The sequence below is a fragment of the Nelumbo nucifera genome, chromosome 1 (genome assembly GCF_055504915.1).
Source record: "Nelumbo nucifera cultivar China Antique chromosome 1, China Antique-T2T, whole genome shotgun sequence".
Lineage (NCBI taxonomy): Eukaryota > Viridiplantae > Streptophyta > Magnoliopsida > Proteales > Nelumbonaceae > Nelumbo > Nelumbo nucifera.
In genome coordinates, this window is record NC_142649.1 from 134,355,207 (window position 1) to 134,382,461 (window position 27,255).

The 27,255-nt window shown below is 38.4% G+C and overlaps 1 protein-coding gene across 14 annotated transcripts; it reads left to right on the plus strand.

The window, feature by feature from the left end:
• Positions 1 to 311: 311 nt before the first annotated feature.
• LOC104586447 (wings apart-like protein 1) lies at positions 312 to 27,255 on the plus strand. 14 transcript variants are annotated; one of them, XR_016080197.1, is made up of 9 exons: positions 314 to 540; positions 727 to 849; positions 1,917 to 2,256; positions 12,813 to 12,922; positions 17,011 to 17,233; positions 18,294 to 18,452; positions 26,052 to 26,148; positions 26,236 to 26,315; positions 26,854 to 27,255. XR_016080197.1 is itself a non-coding variant. In XM_088894359.1 (7 exons), the coding sequence occupies exons 3-7, from the start codon at positions 2,201 to 2,203 to the stop codon at positions 26,864 to 26,866; spliced, it is 561 nt and encodes a 186-aa protein (XP_088750485.1). In that variant the 5' UTR covers positions 314 to 540; positions 727 to 849; positions 1,917 to 2,200; the 3' UTR covers positions 26,867 to 27,255. The 14 variants fall into 14 exon arrangements, 3 of the variants coding, with proteins under 3 accessions (XP_088750484.1, XP_088750486.1, XP_088750485.1); XR_016080196.1 differs by lacking the exon at positions 26,236 to 26,315; XR_016080205.1 differs by lacking the exons at positions 17,011 to 17,233; positions 18,294 to 18,452; positions 26,052 to 26,148; positions 26,236 to 26,315; positions 26,854 to 27,255 and adding exons at positions 2,626 to 2,738; positions 2,946 to 5,341; positions 7,042 to 7,170; positions 16,001 to 16,723 and having other exon boundaries at positions 313 to 540; positions 727 to 2,256.

Sequence of the window (27,255 nt, forward strand, 5' to 3'; positions counted from 1 at the left end):
AAATAATAGGAAAACCAACCCTAGTAACAATTATTAATTAATTAATTACTAATATTTTTATTATTTTATATCTTACTATTATTAATTATTAGTTATAAATATTTTAATGAAATTAATTAATTAATATTGATAATTATCTAATTAATTATTAATTAAGAATAACTATTTAAAAATTTATTTTATTAATATTTACTATGAATAAATTAATATTTTTATTTTTATTATTACTTATTTAACTATTTTATTACTTAATTGTTTTTATTGAATCATTAATTACATTAATAATAAAATCCTTACTTATTTATTCATTGATTGTTTTACTTTTCTCATCCATCTCAACTCATATTTTTCCATTTCAACAAATTCTTCCCACAATCCAAACTCTCAATATGGTTCATTTGTAATGTATTATCTAATGAAATTCTGAGTTGGTTAGCAGTTGCCCTATCATTGTTTGGAAAGCTCGCAATGATTTTATTGTTTCATAATGCTCAAGGTTCTGCTAACACTATTTTGGCTGCAGTCTCAAAGGTCTTTATGGTAAGAAGTTCTAGCTCAACTAGCCAGAATCAATCAATCCCCAGCACAGATAATCTGACTTGTGTTTTGCCTCCTTTATCTGATTTTGATGTTATCATGAAATGTGATGGAGGTGTAGCCCCAAATGATATGGTAAGGTGTGGTATTTGTGTTTTTCAACCTTAAGACTTTTTATATTGGCTGCAGGTGGTAAGAAGAAGCTTGGGGGACTTCGGTGTTGGCTGAACTTTTTGCAATATACTTTGCTCTTTTGTTGGGATGATCCAAGAATTGAAGACACATTCTGGTGCTTTCAGATGCTAAAATATAGTAGGCTTTTTGGAGAAGGGCTCCCCTTCTCTTCCTTGGGAATCTTTTTGGTTATGTGACTGTATTCGTTCTATTTTGGGCTGGTTCTCTGTAGTTAAGTTTTGTTTTGTGTCTCGGTCTGCTAATAGGGCTGCTCATGGTTTGTCTCAGTTATCTAAATCTTTGTACTCGGATTTTGTTTTGTGGAGCAGCCCTCCCCCTGTATAGAACAATTTGTTTCCCGTTTCTGTTAGTTAATTACTTTTATCTATCAAAGAAAAAAGTTGTCCCACTAAGAGAACCTTTCTTAACTAATAGATAATAATGATTCGATGATTCTTATTTTTTTTTTTTTGCTGATTTTAGTGGATTACCCATAGGTGGCTCTTATTTTGGTTGTTGGACGATTGTAGTCTTTTTGCTTCTAACCCGCCTTAGTCCAACTGAGTTACTTGTACTTCTGCAGAAATCATGCTTGCTCTGTCTATAATAATCATTATGTGGTTCAAGATGCTCCCCATTTCGTGTCTTTATCTTTTTGTTGGCTCCTCTATATTTCTTGAGGACTACCACTTAAATGAGTCACTAATTTGATGTAAAAGGTTTAGACCTTGTTTTATGTAATTTTCATTCCTTTGAAGCTTAAAAGTTTCTATACTCCTCAGTTTAGTTTAATTTATTTATTTTTGGATAGTGATTACACAATTCACACACAGTCTCAATGGCAGATTCAGGGGCCATTGTTTGGTTTAATGGTAAAATCCTGGGCTGGAAGCTTGAGAACATGAGTTCAAATATGAGAGTGACCACTTCGTGCACACACACAAAAAGAGGGTTGGGACCATATCAAGTCTAACCCTCCCAAAACCCCAGATAGATGGGAGCAACATTGAGTAATGGACTTTTGGTTGTCGTTTTCATTTCTAATTTCTGTTGAAGGTTTTCAACAGTTCCTGCTTTTCCATGTAGTAGGCTATGGGTAGTTCATCTCATTGTCTATATATGTGGGTGCACTTGATTGACCAGCATTACTTGGACATATTCTTTTGTGTAAGCTCCTTGAAGTCTTTGCAATTTTACTATTTCAGGGTTAAGATGATGACCTTCTGGATTCACCTATTTCAAATAATTCCCTTCTAAAATTATTGAAACCACCCCTTGCCGATTCCATGGAAGATAAAGTCCTCACCACTGGTTGTAAGCTTCTAGCACTATGCAAGAATCCAGTCATAATGAATGATACAATGAAAAGATCAGATTTTAGCTCAAGTGGCATCATTTTGAAAGTTCAGGAGCTTCTATTGAACTGCAAAGAGATAAAATCAAGCAATGGGGACAATAAAGAAAAGGTGAAGCCAGAATTAAGCCCAAAATGGATAGCTTTGTCGACAATGGAGAAGGCATTCTTATCTATGGTTTCTCTAGAAGGTACTCTGACGAGATTTCTCCAATTTATTTATTTTGGTTCCTAGGAGCTTATGATATTTTGAAAAGAAAAAAGCTCTTGTTAACAGATATTGTTATTTTGTTAACAAATGATTTCTAGAAAATTGCTAAGTGCATAGTTTCTTCCCCGTATGCCAATTCACTACATCACACATCCAGGATATTGTGCCTGGGACCTACCTATACTGGTGGTTGGGGATCCAACTGTAATGTTCCCAATATGTGATATATGGTGCATTTGTAATCCATACAGGAAAACAAATTTGTATTCTTAGCACTGCTCTCATTTATGTCCTCTTGATTGATTTCTCTTAGGCCTTTATGCTACTTTATAAGTTTATATTATTTCAGATATGTCTAGCACTATGAGACGGGTTGGTGGAAATTTTAAGGAAAGGTTACAAGAACTTGGAGGACTGGATTCTGTCTTTGATATCACTACCAATTGCTGTTCCACCATGGAGGTGTGAGTCCATATGTTAAGTCTGGTGATAATAAGTACATGTCATGAATTCATGATTAAAAATAGTTCAAGTGTATGATCTAAGGTTGACATAGTTGCAAAAGTTTGATTTTTTTGAAGTCATAATATCTCAAACTGCCTTCTGGTTTATTACTTTTTGCTTTTAATGGCCCCATCTAGTATGATAAATTCAATTGAATATTTGCAGGAGTTCTTATGGGGAGTTAAAGGATTGAAGAAATTTCATTTAGCCAAATGGGACAAAGTTTGCAAGGAAAAAAGGATGGGGTTTGGGAATAAGGAAATTGAAGGTCTTCAATAAAGCCCTCTTAGGCAAGTGGTTATGGAGAAGGAGGCACTTTGGAGAAGGGTGGTGGCTTGCAAATATGGGGTTATTGGCTTCAGATGGGACCCTGAAGAAGTGAAGGCATCTTATGGGGTAAGTGTGTGGAAAGGGATTATGAGCTTCCAATCAGCTTTTCTCAATCTTGTTTCCTTTAGAGTTGGTGATGGATTGACAATTAAGTTCTAGGAAGATGATTGGTTGGGTATTGGGAAGCTCTGTGACCATTGCCCTCAGCTATATAGGTTGGGTATGAAGAATAGCTCTGTCGCAAAGAATGTTGAGATCAATCAAGGTAGAGCAGTTTGGGGTCCAAAATTTAGGAGATCTCTATTTGATTGGAAAATTCAAGAGTGTATAGATCTTCTAACAAAATTACAATTAGTGGAGCCTCAGGTGAAAAGGAAAGACTCAAGATGGTTGAAAGAATTAAGAAATGGTTTATTTTTAGTTAAATCCTTCTATTAGTCTCTCTCAAGGTCAAACAGGGATATCTCAGGGTTGAAAGGCATTTGGGGAAACCCTATTCCTCCAAGGGTGGAAGCTTTTGCTTGGTTAGAGGCTTTTTGCTTGGTTGTCTGGGGTAAGTTGGGACCTGGGACTAAGAAGAAACTTGAGAGACAGTGAGCTTGAACTGGCAACTTAGTTCTTGCAAATGCAAGTCCTTGATTCTGTTTTTCTGGATCTTTCTAAACCTGATGATCGTATTTGGACTCCACACCCTAGGGGTTTGTTTTTCTGTGCTTCTTTCTTCTCTTGCTTGTGTTCAGCCCCGATTCACTCCCCTTGCCCGTTTAAAGAATTCTGGTCCAAACCTCTCCCTCCCAAGGTTGGGGTTCTGTTGGGAAGTCTTTCTTGGAAAAATAAACACGTTAGACACCTTGCAAAAAAGAAGACTTACCTTGTGACTTTCCCCAAACTGGTGTATCCTTTGCAAAGCTTGTGGTGAAAGCTGTTACCACCTCCTAATTTCTTTCCCTTTTGTTGTAGGCCTCTGGGAAAAGGTTTTTGATCTTTTTGGTCATAGGTGGATTGTACCTCTGCAGATTGGAAATCTCTTTGACTCCACGACCTTCAGTTGGCCAAAGAAGAGAGGTAAAGTCATGTGGAGATGCATTAGGGCTGCTGTAATATGGACGGTGTGGGAGGAGAGAAGTGGTAGTCTTCAGTGACATAGAAAAGAGTATGGAGGCAGTTTGGGAGTGTATTTTTAATAGAGCTATACATTGGGTTAAAGCCTCAAACTTGTTCTCAGATTTCTCTGTTGATGACTTGCGGAGAAACTGGGGAGCTGTAGCTAGAAGTTCTACTGCAAGGAACAGATCAGTGGTAGCTTGGGAACCTCCTGATGAAGGCTTTATTAAGTTGAACTTTGATGGCAGCAGCCTAGGGAACCCCAGGTCCAGTTGGTGTAGGAGAGGTCTTTAGGAATAATGAAGGACTCATTGTTGCTGTGTTCTCAGGCCCGGTTGGAATAGGGGACTCAGTTTTTGCAGAGTTCCAAGCAGTCTTGCAAGGAGTACAGATTGCGAGACAGCTAAATTTTGATAGACTGCTCATTGAAGGTGACTCTAAATTGATAATAGGGTGGCTGAAGGAACCAAAAACAGTGAGTTGGAAGTACAACGAATCTATGAAAAAGTTCAAATGGCTAGTTAGAGACATGACAGTTCTTGTGAAATGGGAAAGGTGGTCTGCAAATGGAATGGCTGATTATTTTGCGAAGATGGGGGTGTTTAAGTCTGAGCTGTTCTTGGCTCAGTTGTAATTTGGGTCATTGTAGAATGGGGTCGCACCTCATGTCCCTATTGGGATAGTTTGTTTTCTAAATCTTGATGTGATCCCTCTTTTTTAATAAAATGCTATCACTTATAAAAAAAATCATCTTCAAGACAAAGGTTTTCACTTGGCTAACAGATGCTACCTTTGTGAGAATTCTAAGGAGGATGTGCTTCATATGCTGGTTGAGTGCCTTTTCTCCAAGTTCATATGGGGTTTTTTCTTTAGGCTATTCAAAGTGGGTGGATGATCTCCCAATTCAGTGGAGGAAATCTTCTCTAAATGGCCAAAGATAGCTAGGAATGACAAGGAAAAGATCACTTGGAGTTGCATTCCTTTTGCAGTCTGTTGGGAGCTTTGGAAAGAAAGGAACAGGAGAGTTTTTGATGGGAAAGCTCAATCAAGGGATCACATAACACTCCTATGTGGCAAATGAGTCATGGATTGGATTCTGATTCTCCCAGATTTCGAAGGAATCTCAAGTAAGATCTTGGTGCTGAATTTTGGAATACCTCGCAGCTGGCGTGATGTGTTTTTGTTTTTCCTTTGTTGTCTATATGGCCTATGCTTATTGTATCATCCTTGTATTTTTCCCTATTTTGTTCCTCTTTGTAGGGTTGTACTCCAGTGATATCTCATCACTTCCAGACGTACTGCTTTTTTACTTTAGTAATTTTTCTTTTTATTGATTACCAAAAGAAATAATATCTCAAACTGCAATTTCAATCTCATATTTTTATTTTAGTGCTACAGTCGATATGCCAAAGAGGATTTAGTGAGTTATTTAACATAGTATGCCATTCCTATTTAAAAAAATGATATTATGTTTTGCATTGAAATTATCCTTTTAGTATGGGAAGTTTATTTCATGAGAACCTATGATACTCACAACTGCATATACCTAGCTTACTGGTTTCAGGTATGGTATGTACCCACTATGATGGTGGATACTGCATGGACACTTTGAGAGTATACTTCATAGCATTGACACCTAAGTTATGATACTCAGATAACTGCGTATACCTAGCTTACTGGTTTCAGATATGATATGTACCCAATATGATGGTGGATAATGCATGGACTCTTTGAGAGAATACTTTATAGCATTGATACCTAAAATATGTAAAATGGTATGTTTTAACAATCGTATTATAAAAAAGATCTGTATATCTTAGAAGTTTAATTGAATATGATGAGATATAAATTTTGAGAAATGATAGTTGCTTTAAAAACTACATATAGAAGCATGATATAAACATGTTGGGATAGTTCCTAGGAAATGGAGTCATATCACCATTTGCTGTACCCGTGTCCTTGTTGGTATCTATATCTGGGTATCACAGATGAGGAGCACAAATGCCATTTGATTTTCTGTTTAACAAGAAATGCAAATATGTTGATAATTATTGTAATGTGACGAAATATTCTGGAAGATTTACTTGCTTGGATGGGTTTATTGATACTTGTTAGGTTTAGCAAATGTTCCATCTGGGTTTGTATACAAGCAGTTCTTCACATCCCTGACCTAGGTACTCGTCAGAACTGGATTGGAATGTGATCAGACTTGTGTTTTCTATCCAAATTATTGGAACCATGGTGGACAAACACAAAACCAGGAGGAAATTCTTTTCCTCCTCAAATGCCTAAACGTGCATCTATTCTCAAATACAGCATTAATTTCAACTACTTTAGTTGTGTTGCTAGATAGTTTGTTGCTTTCAAGTCCCCACTCTATCCCCAATACTTGTATTGCTTTTGCATTGCTAAATTCCTGGTGTCATTGAGCTTATAGTATGGTTTATGCATTTCTTTTGAGTGGTAATCCTCTGTTTTACCTTGGATATTTGTTCCTGTCCTAAAGTGTGTATTTTTTTTTTCATATATTCAAGGCTGTGTATGCTCAAATGCATGCTTGTGTTCTTGTTGAGAACGCAAACACATAATGTGCATATGCATATGCATGTTATAGGATATACTCAGACTTAAGGTTGCTCTGTAACTCCAGACATGAAATACAAGGGCTGTGTTTATTACCATTAGGTTTAATGGGAATTATCTTTCTGGGAATTATTCATTGTTTTCATCTTTGTTTCTCAATTATTTGTTTTTTACATTGTTTAATAAATATATTTTTTCCATGTCCTTTATAGATATTTCTTTACAAAAATTCCTTTTTTTGTAGGGATGGTTAAAATCTAACTTGCCTTGTGTTTGCAAATTAAAAGATGATGTGGTTTTGGAAAATATCATGCTGCTCCTAAAATATTTAAAGATCATGGAGAATGCCATGTTCCTAAGTAAGGAGAACCAGGTACACCTTTTGGATTTTATTAAACATCCCTTGACACATCACTTTTGCAACCTTTATGTTTACTTTAATGACAGAACCATTTACTTGGAATGAATGGAAAGTTGGTTTTTGAGGGATCCTCCCTTTCTGTAGTTCGACAGAGAAGAGGGAAGAGAGAAGAGAGAATGAGAGAAGAGAGAAGAGAGAATGAGAGAAGAGAGAAGAGAGAAGAGAAGAAAAAGATTGTATTGTCTAATCTAAAGCTGGCGGCGCCTAAGTTAGTATATATACTTAGGGCGACAGCTCATAAAAAATACAAGAGGAAAGGGCAGACATGCCCCTAGTAGGCCACAGGTCGCTACACATTACAACACTCCCCCTCAAGTTGGAGCATATATGTCAATCATGCCCAACTTGTCACATAGTTCATTATGTTGTAGATAGTGAAGGCCCTTTGTAAGAACATCTGCTAGTTGTTCCTTGGAACTGATGTAAGGAGTACAAACTTCCCCCTTTTCGAGTTTCTCCCTTATGAAGTGCTTGTCAACTTCAATATGCTTGGTCCTGTCATGAAGAACTGGATTGGCAGCAATATTAATGGCTGTCTTGTTTTCATAGTAGAGAGATATTGGGCCATCAACAGAGAGACCCAACTCTCCAATCAAATTCTTTACCCATAGTACTTCAGCAACTCCATGCGCCATGGCTCTATATTCAGCTTCAGCACTAGATCTGGCCACAACACTTTGTTTTTTGCTTCTCTAAGTAACCAAGTTTCCACCAACAAAGGTACAATATCCACTAGTTCATTTTCAGTCATCCACTACCCCAACCCAATCTGCATCTGTGTAGACTTCCACTCTCATATGATCATGTTTCTTGAAAAGTAACCTAGTTCCTGGATACTTCTTTAGATACCTGAGAACCCTCTCAGCTGCCTCTAAATGAGAGGATGTTGGTGCATGCATAAACTAATTAGGTACACCAACAACATAAGCTATATCTGGTTGAGTCATTGATAGGTAAAGAAGTCTTCCTACCAGCCTTTGAAATTTCTTGACATCTGTCATGGGTTCTCCAGTACAATCACCAAGCCGATGGTTTTCCTCAATAAGAGAATCTATAGGCTTTGCTCCTAACTTTCCTATGTCTTGCAAGAGATCTAGGATATACTTCCTTTGGAAAATGAAGATGCCCCTTTTTGAGCGAGCAACCTCAATACCAAGGAAATAACATAGCTGTCCCAGATCTTTCACCTCAAATTGCATAGCAAGGGATTCTTTGACCTTCTTAATCTCAGAGTCCCAATTCCCTGTAATCACAATGTCATCAACATAGACAACTAATACCATAACATTCTTCTGATTTCACTTGACAAATAGAGTATGGTCAGATTGGCACTGCTTGAATCCAATTTGCTGAAGGGCCAAGTGAAATCTATTGAACCAGGCTCTTGGGGATTGTTTCAAACCATATAAAGATTTTTTTTAGTTTGCAGACTTTCCCTTCACACCCTTGTGCTACAAACCCAGGAGGTTGAATCATGTACACTTCTTCTTCCAGATCCCCATTTAAGAATGCATTTTTGTTGTCCAGTTGGTGGAGCTCACAATCAAAGTTAACAACCAAGGATAGTATAATCCAAATAGTGTTCATTTTAGCAACCGAGGCAAAAGTCTCAGCGTAGTCAACCCCATACACCTGAGTATACCCTTTTGCAACTAACTTGGCTTTATACCTCTCAACTGACCCATCTGCTCTATGCTTTACTGTGAATACCCACTTGCATCCCACTGGCTCTTTTCCTTCAGGAAGATTCACCAACTCCCAGGTGTTGTTTTTGTGAAGAGCACTAATTTCTTCCTTCATTGCCTCTATCCATTCAGGTGTAGATAAGGCTTCTGCAACACTTTTGGGAATGGAGACACAATTAATGGCAGTCAAAAAGGCACGAAATGAGGGAGCAATGTTTTTGTAAGACAATAACTGAGCAATAGGATGCTTAGTAGTACATGATCGAACCCCTTTTCTATGAGCAATTGGGATATTAAGATCATTAGTAGAGTCATCAATAGCAATTGGTCCAGTAATATCAAGAGGAACAAGGGTACCTGGATTTTCCTTCAAGGAGTCAGATGGTGCTGGATGTATAGTCTCAAGTTGCTCCACAGCCTTTGAGTTCAGCTGTCCCTTATGGCGCCTCAAGAAGACACGAAATGGAGAGGAGTCAGGAATAGAAAGAAGAGGAATTTGAGTAGTTGCTTGCCTCTCCTCCTTCACACTATTCTCCCCCTGAGGAGAGGCATGGAAGAAGGGTTCAGATTCAAAGAAGGATACATCCATCGACACAAAGTACTTATGTGTGACCGGATTGAAGCATTTGTAACCTTTCTGGGAAGAGGGATAACCCAAGAAAACACATGGAACAGATTTGGGATCCAATTTACCCCGGCTGGGAGAAAGATCATGAACAAAACACTTACACCCAAACACACGTAGTGGAATGGAAAATAAAGGGGATTGAGGAAAAAGAAGTTGATGCGGGGCCTTGTATTGCAGGAGGCACAATGGCATACAATTAATAACATAAGCTGTAGCCATCACAACATCAACCCAAAAACGTTTTGGAAAATGTATGTGAAGCATCCTACTGCGAGCAACTTCGAGGAGGTGGTGGTTCTTCCTTTCAACAATGCCATTCTATTGTAGTGTTCTGGCACATGAGCTTCTATGAAGAGATCCATGAGAAGAGAAAAACTCGGCTAAGTCATGATGGAAATACTCCTTTGCATTATCCGATTGGAAGATTTGGACTTCAACATGAAATTGAGTGAAAACCATGCAATGGAAATCTTGCACAATCTTGGGGACCTCTTCTCTCGAATGCATGGGATATAGCCAAGTGTATCTCGAATAGTCATCAATAAAGCTGATAAAGTACTTGTACCCACACTCAGTAGGTATGTTTACAAGGCCCCAAACATTAGAAAAGACAATATGGAAAGGCAAAGTAGATCTTTTATTATTTGAAGAAAAAGTTGTTCTACAATTCTTGTTCAACTGACACGTTTGACAATGTAAACTAGTAATAGGCACTGACTTGAACAATTCAGGAAACTCAACTTTCAAAGACTCAAAGGACAAATGACCAAGGCGATTATGCCATAACCATAGTTGACTGTTTGTAGACTGACTCATAAGACTCACAGAGGCTGATGCCGCAGGACCAGCTTTATTCTCCAAGATGTAGAGGCCATCAACCATATTTCCTTTACCAAACGTCCTCCCTGAGGTTAAATCCTGGAAAACACAAAAATGGGGAAAAAAGGTTACACAACAATTTAAGGACCGAGTAATACTACTTATAGATAACAAATTACTAAGAAGCTTAGGAACATGAAGGGTATTGGATAAGACAAGGCCATCTGGAAGGGATATAGATCCCTGACCAACAATGGTGGATAGAGACCCATCAGCAAGTCTCACTTTATCCTTTTAGAGAGAAGAGTGTAGGTCTGAAAGAGATTGGGCTTACCAGTCATATGGTTTGATGCCCTTGAGTCAATGACAGGTGATTCGGGAGCAGAGGTACACACATGAAATGCAGAAGCACCTTTAGCTGATGTAGAAGCGAATGAGTTAGAAGGGGTAGGAACCGACCTATCTATCTGTTTGAGTGTCCTACCATACAATTCCAGATGATCTCTGAAGGAGTTGATGATGTCTTCCTTGGGATCGGAGCCACTGGGATGTTCTTGGGGAAAAATAGTAGTCTGATTATTCAGCTGATAGTCTTGTGTGGCCAGATTTGCAGGAGTAAACTTCTTCTGAGGAGGCTTCTTTGAAGTGTCTTGACTTTTGGTTGCCCACTTGGGCTTCCTCACTAACTCCCAATAGGTTTCTCGAGTGTGTCTAGGCTTCTGGCAATGAGTACACCACAGTTTGCCTTTATCTTCACCTTTCCTTGGTTCCCCCTTTTTCATTCCTGTGTTACCCCCTCATGCAGCTAGGGCAACAGGTTGCTCCCCCTCAGAAACATTCATGAGATTTTTTCTGCTTTCTTCAGATTGGACTAGAGCATATACTTCATGAATTGAAGGAAGTTCCCTACTTCCCAAAATCTGCACCCGGAGAGGCTCATAAGCCGGATTCATCCCATGCAAGAAAGCAAAAACCCGCTATTGGGAGACAAGTTTTTTATAGTCCTGTGCATCTTCATCATTCCTCCAGCCAATAGTCTGATAATAGTCCAGTTCCTTCCAAACAGATGTAAGGGCTGAGTAGTATGTAGGTAGGCTACGGTCCCCTTATCTACACGTAGATGATTCTGCTTGAAGTTGATAAATCTTGGCAAAGTGCCTTTGTTCAGAATAGGTTGCCTTGGCTTGTTTCCAAATTTCACAGGCTGTGTCAGCCCATATGAAAATTTTCCTTACATGAGGTAACATGAAGCCTAACAGCCATGACATAACCATGCTGTTTTCTTGATCCCATCAATCATGTTCAGCAGTACCGGACTTTGGTTCTTTTATTTTTCCGCTTATATAACCAGCCTTCCCCCTAGCTATAACATAAAATTTGATGCCTTGGGACCATTCCAGATAGTTCAGACCATCAAATGGGGTAATGGACATAGAGAAATTCATGCCGTCCATCCCCCATTTAAGTTTCCTTGCTGGGAAGTAATACCAGAGGTTGCTGAATCCTCAGTAGCCATTTTCACAGAAAATCTACTGCTGTTTTCTCAAAAACCGAATCTGATATAGAGGGTTTTTGTCTGAAAAAAAATTAGGAGTCTCCAAAAAAAGTTTAACAGTACTGTAGGTGATAACTTTTCGTTGAAACACCTCGGTTTCCTGGAGGAAGAGACAACCAGTCCCTACAATCCTCAAAACTGTGACATTCACAGTGGTCAAATGCTTGTGTGAATGTAACAGTACATACCTGTTTTCCACGACCCACAGCACATAGAAAACCCCTCAGAAAATCAAGTTTTGGTGAATTCGGCTGCCACCACAAACCCAGAAAGACACCTTATGCATTCGGTTGCCACCACAGATCTAGAAAGATCTCTTACTGCATTCGGTTGCCTCCACAGATCTGGAGATATCTTTTACTGCATTCGGCTGCCACCACACCCTTCTCCTTGGTACAGAAACCAAGAGAGAGGAGAAAAAAAATCAGGGCTGAAGGTTGCGCCCAGAAGAAGAAACCACGATCTGAGAAAAAAAACAGATTTCCAGAAAAGGAAGGAAATCACGATCTGAGAAGAGAAGAGAACTTGTGCCCAGATCAGAGATGCTCTGATACCATGTAGTTCGACAGAGAAGAGGGAAGAGAGAAGAGAGAAAGAGAGAAGAGAAGAAAAAGATTATATTGTCTAATCTAAAGCTGGTGGCACCTAAGTTAGTATATATACTTGGGGCGACAGCTCATAAAAAATACAAGAGGAAAGGGCAGAAATGCCCCTACTAGGCCACAGGCCGCTACACATTACAACACTTTCTTTTGCTGGGCTCATTTTAATTATCATCAAAATTCTTTCTGGTAATTTTACAGTGTGTTAGTTGGGCTTGAAATTTCCAAATTTGGCAAGCTTACATTAAGAGGTGCTAGAATTATCTTATAGTTTTTTATTTGACACTGTTGCAATTGCTTTCTAGGTTTTTCTCTGCTTCAGAGTTCTTCCTCCATTTCCAATGTTGTAAAGTCTCAGCATGTTCTGATGGGAATAGTGATGCTTCAGAAATTCCATTGATGGAAGACCATGGAGGTACTCAGTTATTCATTTGACCATAGATCTTGTGTTGATGCTCTTTTATGTTATTTTGTATATGTAGTTATTATGGATAAATAAAACTTCACAATTCAAAGATTTACTTCTGGAGTTCCATTTAGGTGCATCAAGAGAGACAACCTGCTACCAAGGAAATTTGGCTGCCCTTCAATATGTGGAAGAGATTTCTATCCTTAGATTTGACAATATTTTTTTGTTTTCATTATCTTAGAAAAATAAAATAAACAGGATCTTCCTCAAGAATACTCACTGATATTTCATTTGAGCATTTTTCAGTTTACCATATTGCCCCCCCCTATTCTATTTTCAAAAGCATTACAATTTGGAGAAAGGGTGTAATTCAAATCTTTTAACAAAACCATAACACTGTTATATCCTTAAAGGTGGAGTGTGATATCTTGCTTGGTGCAGCAAAGATCCTAAAGAGAAAGGGATGTACTGCACTAGTGCAATAGTAGAGATTTGATAAATCATAAATGGTGGTTGGCGTTGACGTTGACAAAAACTAGGAAAAATAGACATTTGAGAATGAGAAGATGAAGTTTCACCACCATAGGAAAAATCTCTCTTCTTGAATCAAACAAATTGAAGAGCAAAAAATGGAATTCTTAAGTTAATTTCACATGAAATGACACAACTGTAGAGGAAGTTAGGTTCCTTTAGGGTAAGAAACCATACTTGTACAGAAACTATACTCTTCTGGAGATAGAAAGATCTGCAAAATGTTTGAGAATGGAACCTATGTGGGCCTACACCATCTGTCCTTCATGTGTTGGGCTTGATGGAGAGGCTTCTTATATCTCAGCCTAGGGAGAGGTTCCTGCTTGTGTACAACTTTACTCCAGTGAATCTAATTGTATCATTACTCAGAATTATCTAATTACAAATTTGGTATGGGGAAACCCTAAAAGTAACTGATGTCACATTATTATGGGACTTTACAGGTTATGGTTGTTATATCACTATATCATTAATTTTTTATATGCGATTGTGTTTATAAGAAGCCTTTGGCTCTGATTGAGAAGACCTTGGATTTGGGATTCCTAACCTCTTGGCATTGGTTTATTACAACCCAATTGTCATTATTGAAGGGAGCACAGTTGTGCCAGGCCAAAACTAAAGATCAAGACTCAATATGTATTAATTCCTTTCACTATTTTTAGTTATCCAATTTAGGGCTGCAAATGGTTCAGAGCGAACTGGATATACCTAAATTCTAATTTGATTTGTAAATATTGGATTTGAGTTGATCCCGTCTGTTGGATTTATATTGGGTTTGGATGATCAAATATGAATTGAATTCCATTAACAATTTAAACTAAAAATTATCAAAATATTTTTTATTTCATGAATAAAATGAATTGAAAATAACTACTATGAAACTTGAACTTATAATACTCATTAGAACACATACCAAATCAAAACCAACTTTGCTAATAGATACAGTGCAGATTTTATGCAGTTGAATTGGATCATAGCACGTAGGATGGGGTGGATCCATATTTGATCCAACTATAAACAGATAGAATTCATATCACCCTTTACAAGATTGAATTTCGATAAGCAGATCGTTTTTTTTCAGCTACAATCCAATTCCAGAGAGAAGTGAGTGGGCTAGATATAACTTTCTACATCTTGCAATACTGTTGAATTTCTTTATTTTAACTGGTGGATTTGCTACATTTCCGTTCAAATTGGTGTGATGTTGAGGTATCTGGTATTTTTTCTTATATTTATTTTATTGTTTTACATTTATTTTTCACTTCACTTTTTGGTTAGTAGATAAACTTGCATCTAGAAAAGAAAAAGAGGCCTTCCAAATTCAGGTTAAAAGAATTTACCAACCTGGGTTGGAAAGAACCATTTCTCAATCAAAAGGAGAAGGGGAAAAACCTTAGGGGGCAGAAACAGCCACCATAAAAGTTGAGGCATTTGGCGATCATGAACCTGTTGAGTTGGTTGAATGAACTCTCCTTGTCTAAAAGAGACATGATACAATAAATGTGATGATTAGAGTTGCAATGTAGCAAGGCTACTGTGCTGAGTTCCAAAAGAGGGTGGAAATCCTTTTGTTGATAACACTAAAATACAAGAACATAAGCTTTTCCTTCAGGTTTAAAGAATCTAGAAAAACGATAAGGGATATTTTCAATTCATATTTAAAGCATATGGAGCCTTTGGAAAGAAGAAATGCATTTGCCATAAGTTGAGGCCTTTGGTAAGGCACTGAATCCAATTTCCAATACTTAGCTGAAGATAGTTATAACTTATGAAATCTGATCCTTGAGAAAAGGAAATTCTTATGTTAGATGATCATTAGTTGTCTAAAGAATGTCTAATAAAATAGTGTCACTATAGAAAAAAAAAGAATAACTAGGTTGGTTTTTATGATGGGTGGATAGACTAGTGTATCATTGTTAGTTAATGTTATCCAGTTTTGAAAGGTATCTGGGGAAGGATATACTCTTGGGCGGCAGCCCATAAGATATTCAAGAATATACCTTATAGCTCTTTTTTTTTTTTAATTTCAGTAATATTTTTGTATGCAATTAATTCAAGTAGAATTTGGGTTGTACAAAGAAAATACTTGCCTTTCCCAGTGCCTAATTGTGCAAGGCTTTGTATATGTTTTTAATTTTTTACTTTAATGAAATACTTTACCTTTCTCTCAAAAACGTTATGTTATCCCAGGCATGCAAAAGACATGAATGTTTTTCTTTTAACTATCCTCTTTCTTTCTTTCTTTCTTGAATGCAATGTATATAATGGATTGTTAGTGATAGTTATATCATTATTTTTTTTTTCAGATAGTTACATCATTATTGCTAATATAGTTTTTGAAATAGGTATATTTCTATCCTAAATTTTGATGCCAAAGTTAGGAAATTGCTTTAGTGATGATAATTTACATTTTTGTCCCTTAAATTGCAGTTTTACGAGATGGTACTATATCTAGCAATTCTTCTAGAGAATGTTGTAGCATCATGGAGTATGTCTTTCTTATGAAAAGCTTGAGGTTACCTCAGAAACGTCAATGGTTGTTCTCTTTCTCAGGGTTCTCTTTATCTAGTTCTGAAACAACTGTTGATTTTGTGGCGGATGTTTGTTCAATGAAGTGGGATGACAATTCTTTGACATCAGGTTCATATTGTGGGACACGAAGGAGTTCAAATGATAGAACTTTTGTAAACCCTAACAGGTCAAACATGAATATTGGTCCCAGTAAGAGACCTAATGTCACTGAAGATACAAAGTATGGAAGTTGAGAGGACAGCGTAGATCCATTTGCATTTGATGAAGATGAACTGAAACCATCAAAGTGGGAGTTATTATCAATGAGAAAAAAAGGTCCTCAAACTCAGAAAAGCAGGGTAGTGGTTAGAGAACTCAAAGTGGGTGTGAGCCCCTGTTAATTGTGAGCCAAGACGGATCAAGTAATGGAGAAAATCACCATTCTTGTGAGATCTCCTGTTCATCCTCAGTTACAGAAGAAAATTCTTCCTTCTGGATGGCAGTATACTTAATGCTGTTAAGGATGTCTCTCTTTACATTAAGGATGTCTCTCTTTACAATTTTCTCATGTTAAAGGATTATACTATTCAGGGTATATCTATCTATGTATATATAATGGATTAAGAGTCAGGATTTTCCAATTCCAATTATTCTGATTTTTTCCCCTAGATCTCCTAGACAAGGCTTATAGAATGCCAGGTTCCTCCCAGTGCATAAGCATTGTATCTAGTTTCTGTTATGAAATAGCATAAAGTTCCTTGTGAATCTGTGATATCAATTTCAGGTTGTTTAATGCTCATGAGTCATGACCTGATTGCTCTTCAGGCAGTTTCACAGGGTGGCATAATGTTGGCATTTCACTAATTGAAATTTACTAGTCTAATATCAATTCTTTCTCCTTGATACTGGAGTTGCCTTCTCCATCAGTGTTTGTTTTAATCTTGATTTTCTTGGTGCATCACAGTGGGTGTGAAATCAACATTAAAAGCATTTCTTATTTGTTCTAATTTCTTGGAAAGTCCTAATGAACTTAACAAATGACAATCCTGTAGCAATAGCAGATTCTGGAGGATTGAAAACCATATCTTCCTTGACAATCAGCCATTTTCCGGTATTCATCTCTTGCTTATCTGAGCGCAGCCAATTTGAAGAGAACATTCCGTTATCAGAGCTCAATAATCAGAATGAGATACATCTCACAAATCACAAAATAGATTTTCTGGTTGCTATTTTGGGACTGCTTGTGAACATGGTTGAGAATGACAGATGGAACAGGTTATATCTCGATTTTTACCCCCTTAAGATTTTCTCCTGGATGTGTTATTGCATTGAAAAAGCTTATAATTTGTTACTATTAAGTACATTTCTGGATTATAATAATTTGTTATTAGTAATAATCTTTGATTTATATGTTGAATTCTGTGCTTTAATTGGGATTTTTGCTACTAATGCTCTATGACTTCTCCCAACTGTTCAAACAATTCAAAAGAACCTATGAGTAGCTCCAATAGGTGATAAAATGAGAGAAAGTAGACTAAGACGGTTTTTTCACGTGCATGGAAAATCACCTACTGCAACCTGTAAGAAGAAGCAAGTTGTTGCAAGTTGAAGGGCTAGAAGGGCTAAGAGCATACCAAAAAGGACATGTAGTAAAGTAGTACAAAATGTAATTCATGTATCCAACCCCCATATAGTAGGGATAAGGCTTAGATGATGATGATGATATAACTCCTAGTTGTGCCTCTGTAGGAAAAGGGTGTATAAATCTCCTAGCATGCGTGTAGTGCAAGGAATAGTAGGAAAATTGGTTCTTACTATCTGGCAGAGCTAGCTCTAGATAGGTCCAGAAAGGGAAAAAATTGAGAAAAATAAATAGGGTTAAAAACATGATTAAAGACCAGAATGTGTCTTTTTGCAATTGACTTAAATGCGCATAATTTAACTTGGATATGGCATTATATAGAACGGAATGGTGAAACAGGATTCATGTAGCCGACCCCATATATTTGGGATAAGACTTGGATGATGATGATTATGTGCCTGATGGTGATTATCTATCTTTGAAAGAATATACGTGAAGTCAATCAATTCTTTTTTGTTTTGAGAGAAAGTAAAGTATAATTTCATTGAAAAAAACTAAACAAGTTGCATAAGAGGTTGATCAATTCTCACTACCTGGACTCTCACATGCATATCCTTGCATAATAGGATAATCTCTATGTGACCTCTTGCCATGTTAATCCATGTTCATGAAAATTTCAATCTCACATTATGTACATATGAAGAAGAATACAATCCTTTTGTTTTGTAGACCTTATAGTGAGTTCTGTTGCAGATCACAGATAGCAGCAGCTAGTGTTTCATTACACATAACTCTGCCACATCAAAAGGGAACGACGAACGAGAGTCACAGGGATGTAATCCCACTACTGTGCTCCATCTTTTTGGCCAACCAAGGAGTTAGTGAGGCTGCTGGAGAAGACTGTTTCCATAGGTAAGTAAATTTATTTTCCAGCCACAATAGTCATGGATGGCCACCTCGCTTAATCACCTACCTATTTTATACATGCCACATGCAAAACTTTTATATTCTTTGTTTTTTCATTTTGATATTGTAATAATTAAATAGATATTGTTAAACTAAAATATTTGTTTGGTGGGTTTATATACTAGTTTCTTTTTATGATTTTCTTATTTGCTAAGATTCAATCAACACACGTTGGCATATGCTGCTTGAACCCTCAAAGACTTCCACCCCCCTTTTTCCCTTTTCCTAGACAGAAATAGCGGCTCAGCCCATATATTTTCAGAATTTCAGAATTTTCTTTTCTTTCTTCTTTTTATTCTCATAAATATGTTTCTATGTTTTAATATCAAAGCTTATACTTTTTTTTTATGAAGTGTTATAGATTTTGTCAATGAAAGATGGTTGCTGGTTGCTATGGAAACCTAGGGAATTATTCTAGGATTCATGGTTTCTATGTAAAAAATTCCATCGCTTAGGTGCCCCCTATTGCCCAGCTTCGCCTTGGTGCCTTGAAAAACTATACCAGCCACTTTTTCCATTTCAATTATCTACAATTATGGATGAACCTGGGCCGTTGAGTTGGAAACAGTCTTTCAATGGTTTACCCAATCACTGGTATTGGTTGGTTCTAACCAATTCAGTTTTTTTTTCCTTGGAATGGGGGTTACCCAACTGATTTGGCAATAGGAACCTCGTCCCTATAGCCTTATTCATGTCTTGGGTTTAAAGCACTGCTTCAAGTAAATGCAAAGATCTGAACTCAACTAAGCCTTAATCCCAACTATTTGGGGTCGGCTACAGAAATCCTGTCATTGTGCTTAGTTTGAGTTAGGAGCCACGTTTACTGTTAAATTTTTAGGTCCTTTGATAATTTCTTACTACATCCCACATTTTTCTTGGTTTTCCCTTGCTCTTTTATAGCTTTCCACTTGCACCAAGTTACTCCTCGTGGTGCAGTCATCAGTTGGCATTGCTTGAGGCAAATGCAAGGATCATAAGCAAAACTTTCCCTCTTTCTTCACTACATTGGAATAAAGCTGAAAATACAAAGGAATCATTAGCAAACTCTCTTGCATTCAAGCAGTGGCCATGGTGCAAACAATAACTTGATAATGAGACCCATGTTAGACTTGGCAGTCGGTTGGCCTTCAATCACAGATGCTTCTGTTTATATTTTAAACCTTGTAAAACTGGCTCAAACCTAGTTAATTGTCTAATTGAACTCTTGACACTGAAACTAGATGACTTTTGTTGAGCAAGAGCAAGTGAAGAGAGGAGAGGAGAAGAGAGAAGAGAGGTGAGTCGAGTGACTGAAAGCCCTCCAGAACATCGGGGGCGAAAGAATGATTTTATTATTTATACTAGTACAGTTGAACAATATAAACAGAGGAGAAATTACAACAGTACCCTTATGGTACTAAACCTGAATACATAAACAACTGTCAACACTCCCCCTCAAGTTGGAGCATAAATATCAATCATGCCCAACTTGTCACAAAGATCATGATGTCTGGAAAGGTTTAAACCCTTTGTAAAGATGTCTGCAAGCTGGTTCTCAGAAGTGACATAGGGGGTACACACTTTGCCTGTGATAACTTTCTCTCTGATAAAATGCTTGTCAACTTCGATGTGCTTTGTTCTATCATGTAGCACCGGATTGGCAGCAATGCTTATAGCTGCTTTGTTATCACAAAATAGAGTTATAGGTTTGGTCACTAGGAAACCCAACTCCCCCAACAAATTCTTTATCCACATGCCTTCAGCAACCCCGTGGGCCATAGCACGATATTCAGCTTCAGCACTAGATCTAGCTACCACATTTTGCTTTTTACTCCTCCATGTAACAAGGTTCCCTCCTATAAAGGTGCAGTAGCCACTGGTAGACTTTCTGTCACTTTGGGATCCAGCCCAATCTGCATCTGTATAAACTTCAACTTTCAAATGTCCGTGCTTTTGAAATAACAAACCAGTACCCGGATACTTCTTTAGATATCGGAGGATTCTCTCTGTTGCTTCAAGATGAGAAGACCTAGGAGCATGCATGAACTGACTGAGGACACCAACAACATATGCAATGTCTGGGCGAGTCATAGAAAGGTATAACAATCTCCCTACAAGCCTCTGAAACTGTTTCACATCCTTGAGCGATTCACCACAGTTGTCACCTAATTTATGGTTGGGGTCAATGGGAGAGTCAACTGGCTTCATCCCCATCTTTCCAGTGTCCTGAAGTAAATTTATGACATATTTCCTTTGAGAAATGAAGATACCCTTCTTTGATCGGGCAACCTCAATTCTAAGGAAGTATCTGGCAGGTCCTAGATCCTTCACTTCAAACTGAGTGGCAAGAAAAAGTTTCAATTTCTGAATTTCATCCTCCCAATCACCAGTAACAATTATGTCATCCACATATACAATTAGAGCAGCAATTTTACCTTCTCCTTTTCTCACAAATAGTGTGTGATCTGATTGACATTGCCTATATCCTTTCTGCTGAACTGCCACATGGAATTTGCTAAACCAAGCTCTTGGTGATTGTTTCAGCCCGTATAAGGACTTCTTCAACTTGCACACTTTCTGTTCATTGCCTTGGGCTAGAAAACCAAGAGGTTGAATCATGTACACTTCCTCTTCAAGGTCACCATTCAAGAATGCATTCTTGATGTCCAGCTGGTGTAAAACCCAATCCAGATTAGCCGCAAGAGAGAAAAGGACTCTAATGGAATTCATCTTGGCAACGGGGGCAAAAGTTTCTGCATAATCAACTTCATACACTTGAGTAAATCCCTTTGCCACTAAGCGAGCTTTATACCTTTCCACTGTTCCATCAGCCTTATGCTTGACTGTGAACACCCATTTACATCCAACTGGAACCTTTCCCTTAGGAAGATCAACAAGTTCCCATGTGCCATTTTTGTGAAGGGCATTAATTTCTTCCCTCATGGCATTTGTCCATTCAGGAACTGAAAGAGCTTCTACCACATTCTTAGGGATAGGGACACTATCAATAGAGGTAAGGAAGGCACGGAAAGGATGAAATATTCTCATAGGAGACAAAGTTGGAAATGGGATGTTTAGTGGTGCACAATCTAACACCCTTCCTGTGAGCAATAGGACGATCAAGATCATTAGCAGTAGAGGAATCATTTTCAATAGATTCAAGGACATCATTGGGAGCCAAAATACCTGATCCTCCCTCGAGGAGTCTGGTGTCACTGGAGGTACAACTTCCGGATTCTCTACAGCTCTTGAATTTGGTTGGCTTTTGCGACGACGAGAAAAAACACGAAAAGGTGGAGGGTCAGGGAGAGAGGGAAGCTGAACCAGTTTCTCCTCATGCCTACACTCCCCCTGAGGAGAAACAGGATAGAAAGGCTCATCTTCAAAGAAAAAAACATCCATGGAGACATAGAATTTACGAGAAACAGGATCAAAACAACGGTATCCCTTTTGAGTGAAGGAGTAACCAAGAAATATGCAAGGGATAGCACGAGAATCCAATTTCCCACGGGTGGGAGACAGATTTTGGACAAAACACCGGCAACCAAAGACACAAGGAGGAATAGAAAGAAGGGGAGCCTTAGGAAAGAGAAGTTGATGTGGGGCTTTGTACTCTAACCGATGAAAGGGCATACGGTTTATAAGGTAAGTGGAACAAAGAACAACTTCAAGCCAAAACCGTTTGGGAACATTCATATGAAGTAGTAAACCTCGAGCCACTTCAAGGAGATGTCGGTTCTTCCGTTCGACCACACCATTTTGTTGTGGTGTGCGGGCACAAGAGCTACGGTGAAGGGAACCATGCGAAGCAAAAAATTCCGTGAGGTCACTATGAAAATTTGGATTTCAGTTTGAAATTGAGTGAAGATCATCCGCTGGAAATCTTGAATGATTTTTGGTACTTCTTCCCTGGTTCGCATCGGGTATACCCAAGTATATCTAGAATAATCATCAATGAGGGTAATGAAATACTTGTAGCCACTCTCAGATGGTAAAGTAACAGGGCCCCACACATCAGAATGAACAATGTGAAACGGAGATTCAGATTTACTATTTCTTTGAAGAAAATGAGTTCTACAATGCTTACTCAACTTACACGTTTGACAAGAAAAATCAGAAACAAACATTGACTTAAAGAGTTATGGGAATACAACTTTCAAAGACTCAAAAGACAAATGACCAAGACGACAATGCCATAAATAGACTTTTTTCTTACAGGACTGACTCATAGGCTTTGTAACATGAAGACCAGCCTTATTCTCCAGCATGTAAAGTCCATCAGCCATACGACCCCTACCAATCGTCCTCCCTGAGGCTAGATCCTGAATCACACAATGAGAAGGGAAAAAAGTCGCTGAGCAATTCAAGGAATTAGTAACACTACTAACAGAGAACAAATTAATGGGAAAATTTGGAACATGAAGAACATCAGAAAGGGTAAGGCCAAGAGGAAGAGAGAGAGTTCCTTGACCAGCTATGGAAGAGTATGATCCATTGGCTAGTCTCACCTTGTCTCTTCCAGAAAGAGGGTGATAGGTTTGAAAGTAAGAGGACGTACCAGTCATATGTTTTGATGCTCCAGAATCAATGATCCATGGAGAGTCAGGGGTGTGAGAAGCAACATGGAAAGCAGTGGTAGGGTTACCTGACGTAGATGCAAATGAGGTTGAGGGAGGAGTATCCATCTAACGAATTGCTCTACCATAGAGCTCTAAATGGTCACGGAAGGAATTCATAATGTCCTCCCTCGGGTCAGGTCCAGTGAGATGTGTTTGAGTCACAGTAGGAATGGGAGGCTGATTCTCCTGAGTAGCCATGTTGGCCATGTGATGTTTCTTTGTACTTTGCTGTCCGTACTTCTTATTCACCTCTGAACCTTGCTTCTTAGTCAGATCTTGAGCCCATTTTGGTTTCCCATGAAGATCCCAACAGGTATCTTTGGTGTGTCAGGGTTTCTGGCAATGAGTGCACCACAATTTTTCCTTATCTTCTGTTTTTTTCTGGAGATCTCCTTTCCGGGAAGAAGATCCCACACCAGTAGATACACCCCCTTTTGCAACTAACACAACAGCATCCCCACCAGGGCTGTTCATCAAATTTCTCCTGCTTTCTTCAGATTGTACAAGAGCATAGACTTCTTGAACAGAAGGAAGATCCTTAGAGCTGAGAATCTGAACCCTGATAGATTCATACATAGGATTCAGACCTTGTAAGAATACAAACACCCTTTGCTGGGAGACAAGCTGTTTGTACTTCTTAGCATCCTCATCACACTTCCAATCCACACTCTAGTAGTGATCCAACTCCTTCCAGACAGATGTTAAGTCAGAGTAATAGACCGATAAACACCTCTCCCCCTGTCTACAAGTAGAAGATGCTGCTTGCAGTTGATAAATTTTGGCATAGTGTCGCAATTCTTAATATGTAGACTTTGCTTGTTCCCAAATTTCATTCGCAGTTTCAGCCCACATGAAATTCTTCCTGATTTGAGGTTGCATGGAAGCCAAGAGCCAGGACATAACAATACTGTTCTCCTGATTCCATCTATCATATTCAGCACTCCCGGAGGATGGTTCTTTTATCCTCCCATTAATATAGCCTATCTTCCCCCTTGCAGTGATGTATAATTTGATCCCTCTTGACCACTCCAGGTAATTTAAACCATCAAGAGGGACAACAGCCATAGGAAAGGATAGGTCACCCCCACCCATTCCATTCAGCATTGAGGAAACTCCAGATGTGGCTGAATCTTCACTGCCCATGATATCTGAATAAAAAGTTGAAACAGCAACCAAAAAAGTACAGCCGTACAAGACTATTTCAGAGATAGGTCCTTCTGACCACCGGTTTCACTGAGAACAAAAGAAAGAGCACTGCTGTTGCAGTACAAGAACAGGTCCTTCTGACCTACAGTTTCACTGAGAACAAATAACAAACTGAACACTGCTGTTGCAGTACAAGAACAGGCCCTTCTGACCTACAGTTTCACTGAGAACAAACAACAAACTGAACACTGCTGTTGCAGTACTGAAATAGGTTCTTCTGACCTACGGTTTCACTGAAACAAGTCTGCACACTGCTGTTGCAGTACAAGAACAGGTCTGAATGACCTACTTAGTAGGGCTGATAGCTAACCAGTCAAGGAGATCAATAGGGTAGCAGAACAGTCAATTAATAAGATTAATGTTGAGCAGACAATTAGTCGGCTAAAACAGACCATCCACAGTCCACAATACCAACAAAAAAAAGGTTTGAATACAGTTACTGTGTTAAGGAATGCAGTCGCTTAACAGTAGGGCAGCCGAACAGTTCATCAGTCGCAAACAACAGTAGGGTAGCCGAACAGTCATCAAACAGTTCAGCAAACAATAGGCATCCGAATAGACAAGGATGATAGTACCTCTTTTAGTTTCAGATGATAGTTTCCCTTATGGTAAACCAGAACTCCTTGACTGTAAACCAGAGCTCCTTCTATGAATCCTCAAACAATAGGCAGCCGAACAGAAGATGAGCAATACTTCTTTTAGTTTCAGATGCTAGCCTTTCTGAAGACAGAACACCTCTACGAACTGCAAACAATAGTCTCTCTACAGTCGAGCAGACAGGAGGAGCAATTTCTGGGCTGGAAGACGAAAAGACTCTGTAACTTCTGGGTCGAACTGACTTCACCAGATTAGGAGTTCGATTGGAGACAGCATTGGATGCAACAGTAGTTAGCTTGACACCACCCTTCAGGCTTGGACGACTTGCTCTGATACCATGTTGAGCAAGAGCAAGTGAAGAAAGGAGAGGGGAAGAGAGAAGAGAGGTGAGTCGAGTGACTGAAAGCCCTCCAGAACATCAGGGACGAAAGAATGATTTTATTATTTATACTAGTACAGTCGAACAATATAAACAGAGGAGAAATTACAACAGTACCCTTATGGTACTAAACCTGAATACATAAACAACTGTCAACAACTTTCTTCAAATATGTCAGTTTATTTTTTAAGCTAGTTTAGGAATGCTTTAATAAACTACATTTTCTTCAATTTAAGCATATACAAATCCCTTTTTGTTAACAAAACTATATTCTTAAAGTTTTCAAGAAAGAAGAAAACCCTAGTAAATTAAAAAAGATACATAAGGGTTTTGCACGAGGCTCAGTTTGGAAAGAACAAATACAAATATGTAGAGTGCAAAACCTTGTATTTTGTATGTATTTGCACTGTACATATTTGCATTTGTACATATTTGCACTGTACATACCTTGTATTTGCACTGTACATATTTGCATTTGTACTCTTTCCAAACTGAGACTTAGGATTTAAGTCATTGGGCTTGTGGTCTTGGGGAGGATCCTTTGTCCATCTTCACTTGTCTACCTGTATATTAAGCTTGGGGCATGTCCCCTTTATAGGTCCATTAATGGTCTGAATTTCTTGACATTAATGCATCCTTCAGGCAGTGGTGATCCATTCTAAGCTTAGCTACTGCAGAGTTGTAAAGAGAGTGAACAAACAGAAAAAAGGAGAAAATGATAGGTATATTCCAATTTTATGTTTTGTATTTGTTTTGAATTGTCAGAACGGTGAGGCTGCTGTTCTAAAGGAGAGCATGAAGCTGAGAAGATGATCATTGAGGCCTATTGTGCTTTGCTTCTGGCATTTCTTTCAACTGAATGGTTCCTCTCCAACCTTTATTTTCCTTATATAGAAATAGATAATTTTTGAGGATTTTCCTAATAGAAGATTATGTCTTCCCCTGACAGTCAGCAAATACGTGACAGCATTGCTGGCTTTTTCCCAGACAACTTAAAAATTATTTTTTCCCGTGTTAGAGAGATTTGTGGTAGGTATTTCTTGGGCTTTCTAAGTGGCAAAGAGTATGAGAGTAGCTATGTTGCTTTGTTCTTCTTCTTCTTTTTGATTTACAATTTGGAATTATTTTTATGAATTAATTTGTGATGAGCAATGAGGGTGGGCCTTGGTGCAACAGTTGGGTTGCTCCATCACGACCTGGGGGACCAGAATTCAAATCTTGGAAACAACCTCTCTGTATGTGCAGGGGTTAGGCTGCATACATCTGTCCCTCCCCAGACCCTGCATTGGCAGGAGCCTCGTGCACTGGGCTGCCTTTTTTTATTTTGTGATGAGCAATCTCATTGAATTGGATCATCAAACCCTTTGAATTGGAAATAGCTAGAAACCCAAATAAAGTTACACCCAATACAAGAAATGGTGCATTGGTGCACCAAGTTGGGAGCTAAAATGAATTGAGAGGGCATAGTTTTGGAGTGATTCTCTGTTTCTTGTTTTTTCCCTTTTTGGTAAGAACTTTGTTTCTTGTTTGGGATTGTATAATTTATTGTTTGCATTTTCTTTTTCAGGCGTTCCATCTGACACTAAACATGATATCGCCAGAAATCCATAAAGCTGTAAGTGAAGTTATTGAATCATGCAGGGGGCCTTAGATTATAGAGACCATCTGTACTCTGGAGGTTTTCCATCTCTTTCTCAGGCCTAACTGATTGACTGACTATTCTCCTTCGTCCTTCCACGATACCCAGAATGACTGGGGGTGGTTGCAGTTGCAGCACAGTATATTGAACTAACCACGCATCTTTATTGTAATGTCATTGATTCTTTTTGCCCTATTTGCTTCTTTTGGTCTTTTCTACGTTATTTTCAGCTTTCTTTGACCATCTGGGCACAGTGCTTATTTTTCTTTTCCCACTGATGGATGCTTGTATACTAAATGATGCCATAATTCCAATTGTTAATTCAACTCA